Source organism: Gobio gobio (assembly GCF_949357685.1).
Source record: "Gobio gobio genome assembly, chromosome: 1".
In the NCBI taxonomy this organism is placed as follows: domain Eukaryota; kingdom Metazoa; phylum Chordata; class Actinopteri; order Cypriniformes; family Gobionidae; genus Gobio; species Gobio gobio.
The window spans coordinates 81,781,454-81,805,499 of NC_137097.1; the positions used below are offsets into that span (position 1 = coordinate 81,781,454).

Below are 24,046 nucleotides of genomic sequence, written 5' to 3' on the forward strand. Positions count from 1 at the left end.
ATCTTGAAAAGGGAGGATCGTCTAATATTCGGAACAATACGGAAGCTATATACAGTATTTGTTTTCATATATTTTGGTATTATTATTTGTTCATATTTTCTGCTTGGATCTATTTTGGCTGTGTTTATCAATAATGGAGGCTGTCTGTTTTTGAAGGGTTTTAACAAAAAAAAAAAAGGGTTAAATTAGAACATTTGCCTTAGAAGAGGTTTCAGTCTGCAAACAAACAAGCACCAAGAGGCTCAGGGTTTCTTCACCTCAGGTGACTGAATTTCACACAGAAAATAAAGGAGGAGTCTGTAACGCACACCACTGGTCTGACTTCTGTCCCTCTGAAGTGTTTTCCAGAACGGAGGCTCTGATAGAGGCGTCCTCACTCACCTCCACCTCCCCATGACACGACTGAATAAAAAATGCTTTAGGCACCACCTTCACAGCATCTGACTATGGACAATCTGACTACGGACAGGCTTCAACAAGCCCTGGAACATAGTTTCTGAAAAACAATTAGGCTACAAAACATACATATACAGTACAGAGGCGGTTCGAGGATTTCAGACTCAGGGTGGATTAGCCTTCAGTGAGAATGTGTAGCGAAAGACCATTGCCTAAATGATGCCTCTTTATATTTCTATATAGCAGGGTTTTTCAAAGTCAAAGACAGTGAAATATTTTCTTACACAACATACACTACATATTTTGATACATAAGAGTGTGTATTGTCCCCTTTAAAGGGATAGAAAATGATCTGATTATTTACTCACCCAAATTCTTTCAGATACAATCTGAGATAATAAAGGCCTTCTGAAGCGAAGCCATGTGTTTGTGTAAGAAAAATATCCATATTTAAAACTTTACAAACTATAATAGCTGGCTTCCGGCCATAGGCAAATCTAATTCTGGTGGAAGAGTGAAGTCTTACGCGATGCGTGACATATTGACGAACACAGCGTGCAGAGAGGATAGAGCAAAACAAAACTGGTCATAAATTAGAAATCTAAATCAAGAATTTATAAAGAGAAATGTTGGAGGATTTCAACATAAGAGGAGCTTGGGTTTGTCATTTGAAACGTGAAAGGCGTCTACTCTCATCTAAACTTACATCCTACGTCATACGTTGGGTCTAAGAACTAGAACTGCTTACGGCACGTTATCATAGTTCATAAAGTCTGTAGGCCACACAGCGGCGAGCAGGTGGAGCTCATCATATGCGTCAAAGGGTTAACAAAATACTGGATAAATATTGATAAACAGGCCCGGATCTGCCATCGGGAAAATTCCCAGTGGGTTCCTCATAAATTGGGCAGAATAGTGAATAAGAACAAATAAACTTTATTGAACAAACATTCTTATGTTTCTCTTTTCCTATCTAGTGTTTTTGTACATTATAACATGTCCCTCATGAGGGTTTTTATTGTGTTCAACTCATGAGCTTCATGTTGATTCTCAGTTCAATTAGCTGTGAACATTTGTTCATTCTTGCTCTCAAATACAAAAAGCCTCAAAAAGAAACATGCAGGAATTATTATCAATTTGATATTGGAAAAATAGCATGATGTTAATTTTCTTTACACAGTTGTCCCCATTAAATTAGGAAAAGTCATTCAATCTGAAGCAACAACAACAAAAAAAATGATGTAAATTGTGTTTTTACAGACATTAAACATTGAATTGGATCAAATTGACCCCAAAGATAATATAAGGGTTAAATATTGTTGTTGGAGCATTATATCGAAGTGTAATTTTTGTTTGTGACACTAGAGGGCGTACTAGTATTTTGAGTATGTTTAAGTAAGAGGATGATGAGTTACAGGTGCGCATGTGGAAGGTCAAACTTTTTGACCGTGCTGTGGAGCGTATTGTGCAAGACTGTGCTTATGCCCAACCTTTGTTTTGAATTAAATATATAATTTGTTAGTAGTAAGAAATGAGTAAAGTTTGAAGTATTGATTTAATCGTTGTTTGCAATGCCAAATGGACAATAAATGGATTGACATATCCGAATGTATCCTCAATGTATGGACAGTAACTTTATTTACTCAAAGCAAAGGCACGCGTCAGAAACAGACTTCTAAAAGCCCATGTGCGTCCCTACAATTGTGTTTGGGTCGGGATGCAGAAATATGCTATTGATCAATGATGGTGGAAAAACAAATGATAAAAACAGAAAATACAAATGCTGAGGTAGATTTTTCATGTGAAGCCGCTGCACATTCAAATGAACATGTTTCCAAAGAAATTCAGCAACAATGACCAACACAACACAAGATGCGGATCCGTTTTCAGCATGTCACAAATGATGTGATGCGCTGAATGAGGGATGAGAGCAGATATAATAACATCAAACTCAGGACAGAAACACACCACCTCTAAAGTAAGAGCAACTCACATGTTCATTCTTCAAACACAATTAGATAACTCAATGATTGTGTACGCTGCATTTATGACTTTAATTCTCACTTGAATTTTTCAGAAATGGACCAAACTCTATATTTCATCCTCCTCATCGGTGAGTGTGTTTGTCATTTGATCTATGGTTTATAGCAGTGTTTCTCAAGACCCACTTCTCTGCACATTTTGTATGTCTCTCTTATTTTACACACCCGATTTATATCCTCAGCTCATTATGAAAGAGCTCCATGACAGAGATTGTCTTATTATGGGAGATGAGAGCATCTGTGTGAATAAATGCTATATATTTGGTGTTATATTGCTATTAGCCTAAATGTAAAGTAGGATTGCATTGCTTGTGAAATGTGCTTTACTGAGCGGAAAAGAGTGCAAATATTTCTATTAACAAACTAACAGTGCACCGCAAGGCGCATAACATTTTATTGTAATTTTTGTATTTTTACCATCATTCATTAATACGCATATCATCACCATTAGACACACAGCAGTCATATATCATTACAATACAAGACTAACTATACAATATAACACAAAATTTATAATTTATTTATTTATTTTCTCTTAATTCATTAAAATGTATAATATCAGCATCATGTAGGCTATGCTGTTATAATGGTAATTACCATTCAATCATAACTGGTGAAACCTGAGAGCCAATTCTGGGCCATGCATGAGCCATCGCATCCAGACCCAGCAGGGCTGGGTGACCGAGAGAGAAGTAAAGGGGACATTGCGCTGTCTGATAAGAGGTGAAGAGGTCCACTTCCGCTCTGTAAAATCTGGTCCAGATCTGCCTGACTACTTCTGGGTGGAGTTTCCATTCCCCTGCATGTAATTTCTGTCTGGACACTACATCTGCTCCCACATTCAGCTGCCCCGGAATGTACACTGCTCTGAGTGACAGGAGCTTGTCCTGGGCCCAGAGAAAAATCTGTGCAGAACTCCCTGGTGATTTTATATATAGTATGAGACTGTCGCTGTGTTGTCCACCCGCACTAGGACATGACAGCCCCTCAAATGGGGGAGAAAGTATTTCAAGGCCAGAAATACAGCCATCAGCTCGAAGCAATTGATGTGCCAATCATGCTGATGACCCTCCCATTCCCCTTGAGCTGGACGACCACTTAAGACCGTACACCAGCCCGTCAGGGAAGCGTCCGTCGTTAGCAGTTTGCGATGACAAGGTACGCCTAGAGTGGGACGCAAGGTAAGGAAACGGGGTCTGAGCCACATAGTTAGTGTCACTTTTATTAGCCTCTGGGGGTTGGCCCTTGGATGAAACCCCCTGGCTCTGAGCCACAACTGAAACGGTCTCATGGGTAACAGCCCCATAGGGATCACCGTGGATGCCGAAGCCATGAAACCTAACAATCTTTGACACCGATGAATAGTGAGATTTTGACCTAGCCTGACTTTCTTCAGGGTATATAGAATGGTTACGACTCGAGCGGGAGACAGATGTGCCCGCATCGTGATCGAATCCCAAACCACCCCTGAATAAATCATTCTCAGCCCGAGAGAAACTAGATGAGCTAGCACGATGTCTCTGTGCTGAAGTGCCATCTCTCACGATTGAGCTAGTATCAGCCAGAGCTGCATCCATGCATTTTGTGTATGTGCGGGGTGATAAGGCTAGGCCAAATGGAAGAACCCGAAATTGTTAGGCTTCGCCCCCGAAAGCGAACCTCAGGAACTTCCTGTGTTGTGCCAGTATTTCTATGTGAAAATACAAGTCCTTCAGATCGATCGTGACGAACCAATCGTGATGTTGGATTTGCGACACGACCATCTTTATGGTTAACATCTTGAACTTGAGTGCTTTGACTGAACGGTTTAAGCCTCGAAGATCTAAGATTGGACGCAACCCCCCATCCTTCTTTCATCCTTCTCCGCCAGCGGACAGAAATCGATCCTCAAGCTTACTGTGTTTGGGGATCTCTTGTTCAGTCAATCCAGTCAATCAGCAACCTGGTCGTGTGTCCTCGTCCGCTATCGGGCGAGAGCATGGAGGCACACACCACTTCTGCTGACTCATTCTCTTAACTGATTTTCTTTTCACTTGCTTCACAGAGATGAAAGAGAGACATTCTGCACACTATCAGTTGAAAACTATCTCCTGACAACAGATCTCGAGTTGAGTTTTTAAAGAGAGAGTTTTTTATAGAGAGATTTCTTTCAAAGACTTTGCAACACACCAAACACAGAGTTGGTCTCAAAACAAAAAGACCTGTTAGGTCCAGTGCAGCAGGTGCGCCTATGACGTCACCGGCCGAGGCTATAAATACCTCCAGGTCAATTTCATTGACGTGTTTTCACACTATTTTCACAGCTGGTTATGTCGAAGACATTTTTCTCATTGGCATAAGCTTATGCAGCATTGAGTGTAGCTTTTGAAAGGGAACATTAATTTACTGCATGGAGTGTGTGTGGCCGAGCAGTGTGGCGAAAAGATCATCCTTGATATCGGGTTAGAAAACAAGACGAGGGACATGCAAATGAAGCCGCATTTGAATGCATTTTAATAACATAACATAAAGGCAGAATGTAGAATTTGTCAGGTAAAAATATCATATCGAGCAGGGACTAACAATCTTATTTGTTATATGTTCTGTTTAAGTGTGGTTTGCTTGGAAATGTTTTATATTGGATAGTTCAATACAAATAAAATGTTCAATACACATGCGTAGGCCTAATAGATTTTACATTATACGTTTTTTTAAACCAAAAATAATGTAAAATGTAAGGTTATATACAGTATAATTACATTATATATAATTTCAGTGAAATATGTGCATACATATCAACCACAGGCCAAACATTAAAAATCCAGAAATACTAAAGGAAGAGCCATAACACCAGACTCCACTTTAATCTACTGGAAATAATGATTTCAGTAATAATAATACAGAATAAACCAAATATGGCATTTTATTTGTCAGGTAAAAATGCATCATGCCAATTACATAAGTAAACAATTAGAAGCCAATTCAGAAATAAATGCATAACATCAAATGCTCAAAGATGACTCTAAGAGTAAGAAATGCATACACAGGACACAAAGTGTCTAAAAATTCTAAATTAAGTCTAAATTTAAAATCTAAATTAAGTGCATTTTACTTAAACCAAGTAATATTATCTGACAGTGGGGTAAGAAAAGTAATCTTAATGCAAACAGAACCCCACTTTTCTTACCCCACTGTCAGATCATTGCAAAATATGAAAAAGGCATTTAAATTAAGTTTCCCCTAGGAAACAAGACCAGATACCTTGTCATTTTTCTTATATAGAAAATGCATCTTGATTAAAGAATCTTTAGATATTTTGACTATGCTAAATAAGAAAAGTGTGTTTTTGCAGTGCAGGTACATTCATTAATTTCATCATGCAGGCACCATCACACAAATGGCATGTCCTTTACAGGATCCTGTAGATGAGGAGGCTGCATTCATTCATAGGGAGTTACGTTTACGTGCGGAGAGGATTTTTTTTTTTGCCATATCCACATGCAAATTAATTTGAGCACATCATATTAGTTGTCTATATAACATGGGGGATGCAGAACACATTAGTAAGGCGCTGTATGTAAAGCGGTAACATTTGGAAGAAACATAATCATTAGAATTTCCTTTAGGATTTCCAGTGTGGTGGGATGCATTGACGACGCTCATATTCCCATCATCACACCTTCAGAAAATGAAACGAATTACTGTATGGAATGGAAGGGTAGTCTGAAATTTATGCCATAACCACAGCTGTTGAATAAACACAAATTATTCACAATTCATTTGGTCATGTTTATTTCCTACAAATACAAAAGCAACAGTTTCATACCCTAAATTAGAGAACATTTAATTATGTGAAAAGAGCATTAGACTATGTGGGAAAAAGACACTGAATGATATTTATTTAATATGTCAAATGTTTGTAAAGTCGTGTAGCCTTTTTATAAATATATTAGTATTTTAGTCTGGTGAGTAAATAAAATAAAATGTACTAACCCAGAGGTTCTCAAAGTGTGGTACTGAGGCTGCCTCTAGTGGTACGCAGAGGAATCACTAAATACATTAAACACAATTCATTTTAATTTAATCTTTATTTGAGTAAATCTTTTTTTTTTACATTTAAGTACAGTACAGTTTCAATTTACCTTTACAACACATTTCAATTCAATTATTTACCTGTATGTAAGCACAGCGCAGTGTTAATGTACAAACTGTATTTACAATGTTAAAGTGACTGACAACAATAAATATTATAATATTAAATAAACTTTTTGAGCTGTGCAGAGCTGTAGCTGAATAGCTACTGTATTTTAATGTTGGTCATTATGGTGGTACTTGGAGAGACAAATATTTTCTAAGGTGGTACTTGGTCTAAAAAGTTTGAGAACCACTGGACTAACCAATGGCGATTCTATTATCAAGCTGTGTGTGTAGAGGGTTGAAAAGCATTAAATCAAACCCTCTCTTTCACAGCTCTCTGCTCCGTTTCTGAATGTGTTCAGCGTCAGTATCACTTTATAAACGAGCTGAAGAACTGGACTGAAGCTCAGAGATACTGCAGAGAGAATTACACAGATCTGGCCACCGTTGACGACATGAACGACATGAACGAGCTGAATAAGAGTGTGACTGATAGAGGTGTTCAGTATGTCTGGATTGGGCTGCAGAAGACGGGTGTTGATAAATGGCAGTGGTCTTCAGGTGAACCTGTGCTCTATTTGAACTGGAATGCTGGACAACCAGAAGGCAGAGATGATTGCGGAATGATGAAGAATGGACAATGGGAGGATTTGCCATGTAGTGATAAACGTAATTTCATCTGCAACAACAGTGAGTGCTCATTTATCATGTACTATATCAAATAAAAGGGTTCCCAAATGCTTTCTTCTGATTATAAAAAACATGCCTAATGTTCTTCTCCAGAAAGGGTCAGTGCCATCAACATTATCACAAATAACATTTAGATGCATAATGTGTGAATGCATTTTCTGTCCATGTCACAGTTTATCTGCAGTGTAACATCTTCATCTGTTTGACATTTCTAGTCACCCAGATTTAGACCTACCTATATTGTATTTATATAAAGCGTTCACACACATTTGCTTCAAGTATTTCATGTCAATATCCATGGACCACTGGATCTTTGGTAAGATTTAAGGAACACTTATATTGACCTTTAGTTTAAACTGAAAATAGTTTGTGTTACTCAGTTTCCCTAAATTAACTCCAATCATACAGCAGCTCTTCTGCCTCTCAGTCCGGCGTCAATGCATACCCTCTACAAAGCGCTTTAAAATGATCATGATGATCACAAATGTTAAAATGATCCTGAAGATATTGTGTATATTCAACATATCAGCAGCTGTAGAAAAAGTCTGAATAATGTGTTTGTGATGTTTCCAGCACTGCTCCTGTTCACTTTTAAACCATAAAGCAGCATAAGAATCATGAATGAACTGGTTTATGAATCTGTTTCCATGTGTTTTTCTTAAATCGAACACAGGACTCTTCTTTGTCGATCAGACGATGAATTGGAGCGATGCTCAGAGATACTGCAGACAGAATCACTCTGATCTGGTCAGTGTGAGGAATCACGATGAGAATCAACAGGTTCAGAAGATCATTAGTTCTCATCAGTTAACTGGATCACATGTGTGGATCGGCCTGCTCAGAGTGAGAGACGTATGGCAGTGGTCAGATCACAGTGACTCCTCATTCAGATACTGGAAATCTGGTGAACCCAGCTTGAATAAAGATGGTGAAAACTGTACAGTGGCTGAACCGAATGCTCAGGGACAATGGGCTGATGTCTCCTGCAACCAAACATATCCTTTTGTGTGTCATGAAGGTGAGCAGATCCTCACAAAACATCACCTCCAGATATCTTCAAGTTTAGTCTTCCTCCACAGTGCTGTTTTTGGTCAGTCTCTCTCTAGTTTCTGCTTGTGGTTTGTTTTGTGTCCAGATAAACTGATCCTGATCAATAAGAATCTGACGTGGTCTGAAGCTCTGAGATACTGCAGACAGAATCATGTGGATCTGGTCTCGGTTCATTCAGGCAAGAGGCAGCGTCGTGTGATGAATGTGGTTAAACGGGCGTCTTCTGCGGAGGTGTGGTTGGGTTTACGCCACTCCTGCACTGTGGGACTCTGGTTCTGGGTGAGCGGAGAGACCGTGTGCTATGAGAACTGGGCTCCAGGGAACGGCACCGGAGAGGAAGACTGTGAGCGTACAGTGAGATCTGGAGCAGTTCAGTCTGGAGGAGATCAGCGCTGGATCAGCCTTCCCGAAACTCACAAACTCAACTTCATCTGCAGCAGATATTAAGAGTCAATCCGAAGACATAACCTTCATGTAAGATCCTGTTCACTTTCTGTTCAACTTCATTTCCATGTATCAGTTGATTTGGAAATTATAATATTTAATCATTTCAACCTCTGTAAGCAATTGTACCTGAGAGAAGCGATGGCTGCTTTCGAAACAATGCACTGTGAAGCTTCAAAAACTTGCAAACCATGTTTTCTGAACATGGCACATTGCCAAAGCCAAACTTTGATGAGTCAAACTCAGATTTAAATCTTTTTAGACATTTTTAATTACACGTTTGTAAAGGAAGATGGTAGTGAATAGTCTCTTATTGGCCTTATTAACCAAGCTCTTCATAAAACAAACAAAACCAGCCCTGCAGTTTAATAAAATAACACTTTAATGATATTAGATGATTTGTCAATTGCTTTTCATAGATTACACGTTCAATTAAACATGTAAAAGAGTTTTTATGCATGTTTCTAAGTTTTTGTTTCATTTACAGGGTTCTGGCCAGCGGGAGTCATCAGCATTTAAAGACTCATTTTGCACAACATTTGTTTCAATTGATTCAAAGTTTCAGAAAGCTTTGCTTCTCCCATCGCTACCCAGAACTCTTAGCTGTTTGTTTACTTCAGATGTTTTCTTCAGTAAACGTTATTGACCAGTAAACTGTCTCTTTTGAGGGTCTGTTTTCCTGTTGATTCATTCTCTACATTTTATCAGCCTCTCGGCCAGAATCGCATGTTTTACTTTTACTCTTTCAACATGTTATTAACTCTTTCTTTGTGTTATTTACTAACTTCAAAATGACTCATTTTGTGAGGGGTCAAAAGGCATCATTAATTAAACCGTTTTATTTCTGTTTTATCATGACATAATTAATGTAGCTGAAGAATGTTGACTTTACAGTTTTAAATATAATTGATGAGAGAATGATATAGAATATATGTAGGTCTATACAACTTTACACATATGATCCATTTCTGTCCAGTAATTGATGAAGATAAATAATAAAGAGGTAAATCTAGACTCAAGAGAATGTTTTTTTTTTTTATCCACTTTTTGCTCCATTGGAATTTCAGGTTTAGCTCTTTTGACACATAAGCTCTTTTTTATCTTCTAAACCTGGTTATTAATAAAATACATATGATATGTTCCTTTCTATAATAACTAGATAATAACTGGCTATAATAAGTGGGTGAATCTGTGACGTGGCCTCCGTAGACCTGATTCCCAGCAGCCATCTTTGATTTTAACAGGAATAAAGCAAGGACATGCATCTCTTCTTTGACTGTACTGTCATTTCATGTGTTTGTGGATTGTTCTGCTGACAAAAACGTCAAAAATATCTTTCCAAGAGTGTTCAGTTGGTTCAGTTTTTCACAGCGGATGCCACTGAAAACACAGTGCGTTTATCCCTCACAGCCTCGCTTTCATTCCTGACATGGAACTGCTCACATACTCTCTTGAGGAAGTAATTACTTCACAACACACACTATCAGATACTGTTTTTCACCTACGAGCCTATATAAGAAGACATTCAAACGAGTGATTTGAGAAAAAGTCACACTTTAGATTAGGGTCACTATTAACTATGACTTCTGCCTCAATAGACTCCTCATAGTTAGTAAGGTAGTTGTTAATCTAAGGTATTGTTAGGAGTAAGAGATGTAGAATATGGTCATGCATTAATATGCGCAACAACAAAATAATTTAAATTATTCTATGATTTCAACACATAACGAAAAACATTTAGAAACAAGTTTTGTTCTTGCCTTAAAGGTGTCATGAACTGGCTTTTTAAAAAATGTTATACTGTTGTCTGAGGTCAACTTATGACGTTTGTGTACTGAATCAGTAATAGGCTATTATCTGACATGGTTTTGAGGCTCTCTGAAGAAACGGTTGGTTTTGATGGGCGTGCCGCACTGAAGACTTGGACGTAAACGCCCACGGCTAGGATTGGATAAGATTTGCATATTTAATGAGCTTCAGCTACCGTCAGTCCCAGGAATTGTCTTGGGGAAATACTCAGAGGACTCGCAAAATATCAAACAAACACAATGATTAAATCACACACACACTCTCGCGGACACACACACACACACACTCACTCACTCACGCGGACACACACACACTCACTCTCGCAGACACACACACTCACTCACTCGCCCGGACACACACACTAACTCACTCACTCGCGCGGACACGGACACACACAGACACTCACTCACTCGCCCGGACAGACACACTCACTCACTCGCACGGACACGGACACACACACACACACACACACACACACTTACTCACTCGCGCGGACACACACACTCACTCACTCGCGCGGACACACACAATCACTCACTCGCGTGGACACACACACACACACACTCACTCACTCATTCACTCTCGTGGGCGAGCGGGCAGACACACACTCACTCACTCACTCGCGCGGACACACTCACACACACTCACTCACTCGCGTCGCGCAGACACACACACTCGCGCCTGGCCCATAACGTTATAAGTCCGATCACGAGTGAACCAATTCAATAACAGCTTCTCCACCCTGTGACAGCGTACTAAGGTATGTAATCAATAGATTTCAAACGATCTGTAATGTTATGCAAAACTAACACATATAAAAAAAACATGTTTTAGCCTACTCACATAAGTGTGTGTTCAGAAGGAAGCTTATGCAGGGACGATCCTTAGCTCACGAGTCGGTGGGCGGGGCTACAGAAGCATATTTATCTGTAGAGGCGGCGTCTAGGTCCTGTTACATAAGAGATCCGCATATTCTGAGATCTCTCGTTTTCTGGGCCTGGTGTCAATAAAAGCTTTTCTTTGACTAACAAGGAAGTTTTCAGCTCTGAAACTTACAGGATATGCTTATATTACCATGATCTTTTATATATCAAAAGCTCAAGGGAAAGTTGATTTCTCAGTTCATCACCCCTTTAAATGGCCAATTGTACCTAAAATGAAGGACAGTGAGTTTAGGATCAATAAAAGATCAAAGAGTAACATTTATTGTTTTCATGCCCAGTAGTTCTGACAGGATATTAACAGCTGGATAATACTGAAGATGAAATTCCTTCAATACATTTATTTCAGGTTTTGATTTATGTAGACGGTCTATCAAAAAATATGTCATTGATGATAAATGTCATTATTACTGTGGGTAAATATCAAATACATAAATACAGCAAGTGGAATAACAGCAAACCCTCTTTAGCTTGTTTTAAACATGAATGTAAAAATGATTTAACATCCATAAAATACTTATCCGAAGATAACTATTCCCCTGGTGAATTGTATGAAGTTATGTATGAGTCTCTTTCCTTCTAAGATTGTGCACATGCTTCTTTTTATTTTATTTTATTGGTTGATTGATTTTGATCTTTTTCCCTTCAGTGTTTCAAGATTATGCTTGTGTTTGTTGTATTAAATACGCTGTTGTTTATTTTTACACATATGCACAGATATACAAATTATTATTTAATCACATGTTATTGTGTATTGTTCCCTAGTTGAGTTTGTAAATTGATATTGTTCAATAAAAAAGGGATAGCTCGCCAAAATTATATTTAAAATAATCCTGAAGAGAAGGGAAATGATTGGATTAATTAGCAGTTTCAAACAGAGTTTCAGAGTTTTGTGACGAGCTCTTGGTAGCTCAAAGGGCAGTGACATGTGTAGGCAGGGAGGTGGAAAGGCCAGCACAAACCAAAGCAGAAGTCACCGCAAAACCATGGCAGTCAGCAGAAGCACGAAGCAAAAGCAAAAAGCAAAGACATCTTGTTTGTCCTTTGTTTATAAGCGTGTCCCAAAGTCCTTCCTTGAAAGTGTCACCAACCAATCTGATGGTGTCAGGGGCGGGCTCCCCGCCCACTTCTACTGTTCTCGCATATCATTAGCCTAATGTCCAGATGATAACATGCTAGCAAACACTTTAACATTCTGGCAAACACTTTAAACCACTAGCTTTCATAGCGTGAATGTAGTGTGTCCCACATAAATCTCCTTTGCATCAAAATATTGGGCATCACAAAATAACATATACTTTCCATATATGAAGTGAACGATAATAAAGATTAAGATGTGATAAGTGTCTAGTCACACAGAGAACTCCACAGGTTATATGAGACACACATAATACATTGATACATGTTTACATCAGGCACCTACTGGTGATTCAGTCATATTATTGGCATTGATTCTGAGGCTGTAATCAAGCCTGAGTTCTGTGAGGTCTTTGTGTGCTGTGTTCGAAACCGCATTTCAATAAGTACTTACTTAACAAGCTCTAAAAGAGTAGGTACTATATTGCCTGATCTCGTTAAGTATGAATGCGATCCGCACTTCATGCGCCATGTTGACGTTATCATGTGACCTACGACGTTATCACAAGCAGCAACTTGAAAGATATGAGTGACAGGTTTAATTCATCGATCTATAAATATCTTAATATTTGATATATATTAAACTTGGTCTTGTTGAAGAAACAGCTGCCCATTTATCTTGTGATATTAACCCTACTTATCTGACCCAGTTTTATCCTTACCAAAACCCAAAATCGTGATCTCTTGAATACGTTGTTAATTTCTTTATTTTATATGCAAAAAATTTCATCCACAAGCAAAATCGGCCCAAGTCTCCATTATGTTTTCCTTTTTCTTGTTAAATTGAACTCGTGTTTCCTCCCTCAAGCTTATGAAATAACATTTTTATTGCATTATGATGAATTATTCAAAGATATCTAACCTTGTTATTGTTTTTTTCTTTGTATGTAATGTATGCAAACCCATGATATTTGTTTTATCATTATGATTGTTAAAGATACAACGATGTAATTATAAAATAAAAGATATGAGTGACAGGTGCAGTGACAGCTCAAAGCATCAGTAACGTCTCGGTTACGGATGTAACCCTCGTTCCCTGAGGAGGGAACGGAGACGTAACGTTAGTGACTAACGAATGGGGGTTTCGCTTAGAAGCCTATCAACTTCAAGTTTTGAGAAAACGCCCAATGGCGTGCCAATGCCATGGGGCATGCGGAATTTGCATACGTAGCTCCGCCTCACTGCGTGATTATATAAGGAAGTACGAGGCAATATCGCATTATGTTACCTGCTTGAGGAGCCAAGACTGAACTCCTGCGTTCCAGGTAGCACAGCTCGATGTGGCAAGGGGACGTTACGTCTCCGTTCCCTCCTCAGGGAACGAGGGTTACATCCGTAACCGAGACGTTCCCTTTCGTTCAGTCACTACGACGTAACGTTAGTGACTAACGAATGGGGGTCCCAATATAATCCCGCCACTCAGCTGTCTTCCAGCGCCCTGCGTAAGTGTGAGTACCCTGTCGTAAGACTAGTACGGACGAAGGACTCCCACTTAACACAGGATTACCAAGGTACACTGGGAAGCATATCCCAGTGAGGGAATGCCAAAGATGCCTACCCGTGGGGAGGACTTAAGAGACACATATGACCCGGAGAGGGTTGCATATGGAAGATCTCTAGGGTACCAGCCGAAGGTGGATTTTTAACCCTAGGGGTGGCGGGGACACGCCAAGGGAAGAAACCCGCTCACTGCGGAGACTTACGGTGAAATACACATGTGGGGGTCGCCAGAGGGGACCATGCACATGGGGCACCTGGCCGGACATGAGGGTCTGGGCTCGAAAGGGCAGACTGAACTGATGTCGGCGTCGACAGTGCTGGAGGAGCTCAGGGCTCTCTGGGAACTCACCTGAGGAAATATCGCACGTATCCAGTCCGTGGAGTGGAGTGGCGAGCAAGCGAAGACACCTGAACCTGGTCGATCACCGGCCCCTCGGGGGGGCGAGTACATAGTCGGACACTGGCTCCACTCTGAGATTATAGAATCTGGCGAATGTGTTGGGTGTCGCCCAGCCTGCAGCTCTGCAGATGTCTGCCAGCGAGGCGCCATGCGCTAGAGCCCAAGAGGAGGCCACACTCCGGGTGGAGTGCGCCTTCACACCAAGGGGACATGGTCGGCCTTGCTGCTGGTAAGCCAAAGCAATGGTGTCCACAATCCAGTGAGACAGCCTTTGCTTCGAGAGAGCACTTCCCTTCCGCTCTCCACCATAACAGACAAAGAGCTGGTCTGAGGTCCTGAAACACTGCGTCATGTCTACGTAGGCGCGAAGAGCGCGTACTGGACAGAGCAATGCCAAGGCTGGGTCTGCCTCCTCCAAAGGCAGCGCTTGCAGGTTCACCACCTGGTCCTTGAACGGAGTGGTGGGAACCTTGGGCACATATCCAGGCCGGGGTCTCAGGATCACGTGAGAGTTAGCCGGCCCGAACTCCAGGCACGCTTCGTCAACCGAAAATGCCTGCAGGTCCCCGACCCTCTTTACTGAGGCCAATGCGGTCAGCAGAGCTGTCTTCATGGACAGAAACTTAATATCAACCGACCGCAAAGGCTCAAAGGGAGGTCTCTGCCGAGCAGTTAACACTACTGCGAGGTCCCAAGAGGGTACGAGAGGAGAGCGAGGAGGATTCAGTCTCCTGGCTCCCCTCAGGAACCTGACGACCAGGTCGTGCTGACTTACCTTTTTGTTCTCCAAGAGATCATGGTGGGCAGATATTGCAGCCACATAAACTTTGAGGGTGGAGGGAGACAGCCTTCGCTCCAGCCCCTCTTGGAGAAACTCAAGCACGGACCCGATCGGGCATTCCCAGGGGTCTTCTTGGCGGGAAGAGCACCAGGTGACGAAGAGGTTCCACTTCAATGCATAGGCATGCCGAGTGGACTCTGCCCTAGCGGAAGTGATGGTGGCGACCACCGTAGGTGGTAGGCCACTCAAACCTGCCGCGTCCCGTCTAGGAGCCACACATGGAGGTTCCAGAGGTCGGGACGTGGGTGCCAATGGGTGCCCCGTCTCTGAGTAAGGAGGTCCGGTCTCAGAGGAATAGGCCAGGGAGGGGCTGTCGCAAGGAGTATGAGTTCGGGGAACCAAGTCCGGCCGTGCCAGTACGGGGCGACCAAAAGGACCTGCTCCTTGTCCTCCCTGATCTTGCACAGGAGCTGTGCGAGTAGGCTCACTGGGGGGAACGCATATTTGCGAAGGACCCGCGGCCAGCTGTGCGCCAGTGCATCCGTGCCGAGCGTGCCCTCGGTCAGGGAATAATACAGGCTGCAGTGGGAAGAGTCGTGGGAGGCAAACAGATCTACCTGTGCGTCGCCGAACTGTTCCCAAATCAGCTGAACCGTCCGGGGATGGAGTCTCCATTCTCCCGGGAGAGGCTGAAACCGCGAGAGCTCGTCGGCTGCGTGGTTCAGGACTCCCGGAATATGGACAGCACGAAGGGACCTCAGGCGCTTCTGACTCCATAGAATGAGATGGCGGGCGAGTTGAGACATGCGGCGGGAGCGTAGACCGCCCTGGTGGTTGATGTACGCTACTACGGCCGTGTTGTCTGTCCGGACAAGCACATGTTGACCCTTCAGCAGCGCTCGGAAGCGGTGCAGGGCGAACCGTACTGCCAGCAACTCAAGGCAATTGACATGCAGGAGGCGTTGGGGTCCTGTCCAGGAGCCCGCGGCTGCTTGTCCATTGCACATGGCACCCCAGCCCGTGGCAGAGGCATCCGTCGATACGACAACATGCCTGGAAACTCGTTCTAAGGGCACAGCTGCCCGTAGAAAGCTGAGGTTCGACCACGGGGTGAGCGTCTGTAGGCAGGCCCGAGTCACTTGGACCCGGAGCGTGCCAGACTGCCATGCCCATCTCGGGACTCGATCGCGAAGCCAGTCCTGAAGCGGACTCATATGAAGCAATCCGAGCGGCGTTACCGCGGCTGCAGATGCCATATGCCCCAGGAGCCTCTGAAATAGTTTCAGTGGAACCGCATTCTTGCTCTCGATTTGTCGGAGGCAAGTCAGCAGAGACTGCGCGCGCTCGCTCGAAAGCTGCGCGTACATGGCGACCGAGTCGATCTCCATACCGAGAAAAGAGATCCTCTGCACTGGGCAAAGTTTGCTCTTCTCCCAGTTGACCCGAAGGCCCAGACGGGTTAAGTGGTGGAGACCCAGATCTCTGTGTCCGCAAACCTGCTCTCGAGAGTGGCCTAGTATGAGCCAGTCGTCGAGGTAGTTCAGGATGCGGACCCCGTGCTGCCAAAGGGGCGCAAGGGCTGCCTCGGCGATCTTCGTGAAGACGCGAGGGGACAGAGATAACCCGAATGGGAGAACTGCGTACTGGTATGCCCGCCCCTTGAAAGCAAACCGTAGGAACGGTCTGTGTCGAGGAAGGATGGAGACATGGAAGTAGGCGTCCTTCAGGTCGATCGCTGCAAACCAATCGTACGGACGAACGCATTCGAAAAGGCGTTTCGCAGTCAACATCTTGAACGGAAGCCAGTGAAGGGATCGGTTCAAGATGCGAAGGTCCAGGATTGGCCGTAACCCACCAGTTTTCTTGGGTACAATGAAGTAGGGGCTGTAGAACCCCGACCTCATTTCGGCTGGAGGGACAGGCTCGATCGCACCCTTCGCCAGTAGAGTGGCAATCTCCGCACGCATGACGGGGGCATGGGCCCCGGTCATGGTATAGCGGACTCCCCTGTAACGGGGAGGAGCCTGCGCGAACTGAATCGCGTAGCCGAGCCTGATGGTCCGGGCAACCCAGCGGGACAGCCCCGGAAGCTGAAGCCAGGCTTCCAGAGACTGCACCAACGGGGTCATACGGACGACAGACGTACCCTGGGTGGGGCAGCGAGGCAGCGTTACCGGCGCGGACAGGGGAGGCTGTTGGGCGTCCCCGGGTCGGAGCACGGTTAACGGCTGCGCCCTGACAGAGGAGACCAGGGAAGGACTCGCGTTCCACTGGGGTCTGCTCTGCCAGGGGGCTGGCGACAGAGAGGGACGAGAGTGGCGAGACCCGAGGGTGGCGCGCACTGCCGTCACCGATCTCTGGGGGCTCAGGGATGGGGTTGTCAGTTCTTTCTTTAACCACATTAGGGTGCTGCTGACCCGGGGGCCAGCAGCTGAACAAAAGATTCTCCCCCGGCCCTCCACCGGGGGAAGGAGCGGCCCTGCCGCCGTCTCCTGGAAAGAACTGCCCATCCCTGAGCCGTCCGCATCAGGAGCGTCGCTTAGCCTGGCGTTTCTTCGCGGGCTGCGGGGCTGGAGCGGACTGGGACGCCTTCCTGCGGCTGCCTCTGCGCGGCCCGGGTGGAGGCTGCTGCTTGGGTGGCGCAGAGGCGGAGGAAGCCGCGGGAGGGCGTCCTCGGCGGCGAGCAGGCCGAGGCACCTGCACGGGCGGTGGGGTGGAGGCAGCAGCTGACCGCCGGGGCAGGATGTATTTTATTGCCTCAGTCTGCTTCTGAGCGGCCGAGAACTGTTGGGCGAAGCTCTCGACCGCTCCGCCGAATAGCCCATCCTGCGATATGGGGGCGTTGAGGAAACGTGTTCGCTCAGCGTCGCGCATATCAGACAGGTTGAGCCATAGATGTCTCTCCTGGACCACATTTGTGGACATCACCTGACCCAGGGAGCGTGCGGTCACCTTCGTCGCCCGGAGAGCGAGGTCGGTGGCGGCACGCAACTCATTGCTGAGTCCTGGATCAGCCCCTCTCTCGTGCATATCACACAGCAACTTGGCTTGGTAAGCCTGAAGAGTTGCCATGGTATGCAAAGAAGCGGCGGCCTGCCCCGCAGCTCTATAGGACTTCGCCACCAGGGATGACGAAAACCTACAGGCTTTGGAGGGGTGCTTTGGGTCACCACGCCAGGACGAAGGGCTCTGTGAACACAGTTGCATCGCAACAGAACGTTCGACTGGGGGGACCCCAGTGTACCCATGAGCCGCGGCTCCATCGAGAGAGGTGAAGGCGGAAGAGGCCGCCAAACGTTCACGGGAAGACAACGGGGCCTTCCAGGAACGCGCGACCTCTTCATGCACCTCGGGGAAGAAAGGTATTGGAGGAGCGGCCGGATGGGTGTCCGGACGCGCCGCCCCCAAAAACCAATCATCCAACCGCGAACGCTCGGGCTGAGGCGGAGGGTTCCACTCCAGTCCAAGCGCTGCGGCGGCCCGAGACAGCATGGCTGTCAACTCTGGGTCCAACTCAGGCAATGCTGGCGCACCCGAAGGTGGCAGCACAGCCGAATCATCATCCTCAGATGACTCCAGCCCACCTTGTGATGCGGCGATAGACATCACTTCCTCTTCCGCCGCGCCAAACGCCACAGTTGGGACAGCAGGAGCCGGCCCCGATGTAGACGCCTGAGCGCGGACCGGGTCAAGTGCCTGAGAGGGGGGTGTGGGCCGAGGAACTAGCGTCGGAGCTTTGTTCCACACCGTCACCCTCAGATCACCCTGGTCACCAGCCAAAGTGCCGCCTCCAGAGGAGACCGCAGATTGGGGGGTGGCGGAGGGGACTCTCGTTCCGGCATCAGCACGGAATTCACGGAGTCTCGATCGAAGCACTGAGATGGCCAGGTTCCCGCAGAGGGAACATGAGTCATCCACGAGCGCTGCCTGAGCGTGCTGAAAGCCCAAACACGTCACACAGCGCTCGTGCCCGTCAAAAGAAAAAAGCGATCTACCGCACCCAGAAGTGCACGGACGAAACATCCTGAAAAGGACGTGTCACGTGCAAGCTCTTTTATGAGAGGAAACTTTGCAGTCGATGCCGAAGCGCCCAGGGAAACACACACCAGCTGGATGCAGACCACTGCACAGATCAGCAGGCAGGAAGTATGCGATCACTGGAACGCGCCGTCACACCAACACCGACTGGAAAGCTGCTCGTCTCGAAGAAGCTGACAGAGTCTCAGAAGGCTGTAGGAGTGAAGAGGTAGGTACTCTTGGCTCCGAAAGCAGAAACATAATGCGATATTGCCTCGTACTTCCTTATATACTCACGCAGTGAGGCGGAGCTACTTATGCAAATTCCGCATGCCCCATGGCATTGGCACGCCATTGGGCGTTTTCTCAAAACTCGAAGTTGATAGGCTTCTAAGCGAAACCCCCATTCGTTAGTCACTAACGTTACGTCGTAGTGACTGAACGAAAGGGAACTCCACAGCCCGACCTGTGCGGTTTCCTTCAGTGTTTGCACAGAGACGTCTTTCAGCTGCTCGAGATCTCACCTTTGGAGAAAACTTTTATTTTATACTCAAAAAATGTAAGTATCACTATTAAAAGTGAAGATAACCCCAGAATGAATTGCATTGCTAGCCCACTCAAACACTTACAATAATAATAACAAATGCTGACCAATACTTAATTATATTACTTTTGTTTTTGTTTTTACTGAAAATTATATTGTTTTAGTAAAACAAGCAAAATGCAATTTGTTGTCATATGACATAGCGATGCATGAATATACACTAGACAAATGCAGCCGATGTGAATACCAATTTTCAGTCATGCAATTAATTAATGCACGAGTTAATAAAATATTTTATTTACTGACAACAATAGGAAACAGAATTAATGAGTAAAAGAATGAATACAAGTAAACATCACAATAAATGAATAAAAGTCAACAACATGTGAAACAAAGCTTTATTCAAACGTATTGTTCTAACAAACCATCACACATTTACAGGCGGTGAGCCCCACATCTGCTGCCATCTCAACACAGCTGTGCCAATTCTGCGGCTTTATGTTGATGAAGCAGTTGAGCACCGTGAACACCTTCGCCTGTCCTAGCCGTCCATCATGTCCATCATGTCCCTCCTGTCCCTTCTGAACCCCACAACCTTGAAGCACGAGTGGAGAACATGTGTGGGACAATCTGACAGCTGATGTCTGCTCCAAACATCCGTGTGTCTCCATCAGCATGACTACTGAAAACCTTTTACAATTCATGTTGTCAGCATCCCATTTCTTGCCATATTTAATGTAATATTTTTACAATTACATGCTATTTGTACTGTAGCTTTATGACTTTTGTGGTGTAGTGGGCTAAACACTGAACTGATAAGCTGAAGGTTTCTGCTTGGATCTCCGCAGCCGTCAGCACCAGTGTGTCCTTGAGCAAGGCTCATCCACAGGAGCTCTGCAGCAAATGCACAGACATCAACAATCAGAAAAGTGCTGAAATAACTCTGAAATTAAAATAAAATACAACTTAATATTTAAATTGATGTTTTATTAATTTCTGTAGTATACTCACTCAAAGCCTTTGATGACAGCCTTCCTTCATCAGCCTCTCTCCAGTCTCCACCAGATAAACACACACACACACACACACACACACACACACACACACACACACACACACACACACACACACACACACACACACACACACACACACACACGTGCTCTTCTGCCTCTGTAACATCAGACAACATTCAGGTTACCTGGATCTTAAACAACACCTTGATAAAAGCACAAAAGTTAATGTGCTCAATACTACATTTAAATGTTGAGGTAGTTGCTGATGTGTTAATGTTCCTCAATTCATCAACAGTACTAATGAACAAGTAAACAAAGATAACTTATGTTTAGTTACTTTATGTAGATTTATTTTAATAACTGACGTTCATGTAAAGTAAGTAGTCTTGAACAGTGAACTCTACATTATAGCACACACACATCACTCTGATCAGATGTCTATTTCATGCTGTGATGTCATCTGCAATACTTAACGAAAATGTTCCTGTCAGATGTTAAATAAACATTTAGTAAGCATCCTTAAGATGTATATGGTTTTTGGTATTTGGACATAATAATAAATAATAAAACGTGTTTTTACAGCACAATCACAACTATACTTTACTGTCGTCTTTACACCTTCAACAATTCAATTGTTTACTCTACAGTAGCTCAACAAATGCCATTTCAACACAAGGAACCGTGATTTTGCTTTGTAATACTCACATTTGATTGGCTTTTCTCCGCCAGACGTTTCCTTTCCTGTGGCCTCATGGGAAGGCAGGGATAGAAAAGTATCCGACGATGGGTGCTTCACAATCTGGGCGGAATCAGTAGGCCATCCGGGAACTTCTCGCCTACTCTTTTATGATTACTGAGGTTTCGAACATACTACTCCTTTCACGTACTGTTTTCGCCTACTATATAGTAGGTAAGTAGGCATATTCGAGCGCAACAGTAGTATACGCACGACCGAATCTCGCAAGAAATAGTCCAAAACCCCGGTAGTTCTTGCCTACTCTTTACTACTCGCTATTTACTATACTATTCACTCGCCTACTGCTTTTTACATACTGTATAGTAGGGAAGAATGTGGTTTCGAACGCAGCCAATGAGCCGAAAGTGAAACCAGATCACAGTCACGTGACACACCGCTCATTGGCTGTCAGCTCAGCTGTAATATCTCTAGTGTGTTTGGGTTAGGAGATCCTGATAGATGGCGCTAATGCTGTGTGTGAGAGTACAAGCTGCCAATACAGAAGAAGAGCCGCTGAGGCGAGCAGTTCGCGGTATTTCCAAGGGGGTAATCCAGCACCCGGAAAGCGTAACTTCCATAGGGGCAGCCATTGCTAACCAAGCCATCACCTGCTGTTAGCATCTCATTGACTCCCATTCATTTTGGTGTCACTTTAACAGCGAATAACTTTACATCTGAGGCGTTTAAGGACTTTTGCGTTTAAAGTCCATTGTTTATTTCTAAAGAAACATGACAATGTATAAAAGGCTCCATTACCTTAGCTATGTAGCTTACCGTAGCTTACACTATCACCCCGTAGAAGCCGTTTTTTTAAAAAATGGGCTAACGATTGCGCTATAACCACGTAACTCTGTCATGCTGTACCGTATACACCCGAGGAGAAGCTCGCAGGCAATCTTTTACTGTCTATGAGGCAATCGGGGGGTGTGGAGGCATAAAGTCCAATAAAGTCAAGGGAGAAGCATGGGGAGAAGCCCATAAAAGCAACCGGACAAAATATTTCAACAACATGATTCAGATTTCACTTTGCACAACTACTAGAAGACTTGCCACTGTCAGACAGGTTGCTCACGTCACATCTCCGTCCTCAAGCTCAGTCTGAGGCTGCGCAGTACATCAGCCATCAGGATGTGAGTGCTTCTAATTGACTTCACTTTTTCTCTGTGAAGTCTATGGGGTCACTGTGTCCCTTTATTTTACTGTCTATGGGTATTTCTCCTCATATTTACACACCATCACACACACTTTATAGAGTTTGATGAAGCGACAGGCTCATTTCTGTATTGTTCTCATCGGGCTCAGCGCTACTGGAGCGTCTTTTCTGGCGTCTTCCTCCTGAAATAAACATTTAGTGCAGCAGCAGCGAGCATGAGAGGAACATGTGTTGAGTTCATTCACACCTGAGTGAGTGTGTGTGTGTGTGAGTGTTTCGATGTTTGAGTGAGAACTGTGACTGAATGTCAAGTCAAAAGTCAAAGTTTGAGATCTGTGAGGGGAATTGATGGGAATCATCTCAAGTGTTGAGCTCACATTTTATTTCTACTCTTTTGACAACATTAACAGATCAGACTTGTTAGTTACTTTACAATGTTAAAATAAAATAAATGCATTATATTGAGCCTATAATGCGACATAGCACAGCGCTACTTTTATTAGAGTAATTACTTTATTGTTATTTATCTGTTGTGATTGACAAAGATTAATGTTTTTGTTTTATGTTTTATGATTTGGTTTATGATGGTTTTATTTTTTATGGTTTGTTTTATGACTAATAATAATAGTCATTTGAAATCTTTATACTTTGGGTCATTTACAGGTAGGACCCAAGGACCAGATATAATGAAGATATAGTCAAGTGAAGACAAATGTACTGAAGAAAATAGTGTGCAGTTTCATCAGCAGAAGTCAGCTTCAATACTCATGGAGGTTATAGGCCGCTCTGAGTAACTCAATACAGCAGTGATTCTACTAGATGTTCATGTCCATGCAAAAACAGACAGCTGAATAAAGGTTGTATAGTTGATGCTAATATAATTTAGGGGGTTTTAGTGGTCTGTGTTAAAAGCTGCATACGGTGGCCATGCTGGGTCATTCCTGATCATCAACCTGGTAAGTATGATAAACAGACAACAGAAAGAGAGAGAGTTAAATTCAGCACTTTCATTTCCAACATGCACTCATGACTGTTTTATTTATTTTTTTACTTATTATTTATTTTTTACAAATTCTTGATCGAACTCTACGAATGATGTCACTTCCTGGGTGTCACAAATTTAAGAAATGCTCTGTTTTAAGTAACGGTTGAGTGAAACATGTAGGACAATTGCTCATTTATAACTAGTTAAAGTTAACTAGACTTTGAGAATGTGAAATTTCGACAGACACTGCAATGGTCAAGATATGATGTCATACTCTGCAGCATATTTT

At 43.8% G+C, this 24,046-nt stretch overlaps 1 protein-coding gene across 1 annotated transcript; it reads left to right on the forward strand.

Moving 5' to 3' along the window:
• The first annotated feature begins 2,323 nt into the window (after positions 1-2,323).
• On the forward strand, positions 2,324-10,007 carry LOC307135421 (C-type mannose receptor 2-like). Its single transcript, XM_079831850.1, has 6 exons — positions 2,324-2,374; positions 2,474-2,509; positions 6,888-7,244; positions 7,918-8,262; positions 8,380-8,768; positions 9,226-10,007. Exons 2-5 carry the CDS (start codon positions 2,476-2,478, stop codon positions 8,739-8,741), a joined length of 1,098 nt encoding a protein of 365 aa, XP_079687976.1. The 5' UTR covers positions 2,324-2,374; positions 2,474-2,475; the 3' UTR covers positions 8,742-8,768; positions 9,226-10,007.
• The last annotated feature ends 14,039 nt before the right edge of the window (positions 10,008-24,046 follow it).

Excerpts from the sequence above, each read along its gene's own strand:
- LOC307135421 (XM_079831850.1), top strand. The coding sequence starts at position 2,476 with ATGGACCAAACTCTATATTTCATCCTCCTCATCG. Across the intron at positions 7,245-7,917 it reads TAATTTCATCTGCAACAACA|GACTCTTCTTTGTCGATCAG; the intron begins GTGAGTGCTCAT and ends AATCGAACACAG. Across the intron at positions 8,263-8,379 it reads TCCTTTTGTGTGTCATGAAG|ATAAACTGATCCTGATCAAT; the intron begins GTGAGCAGATCC and ends TTTTGTGTCCAG.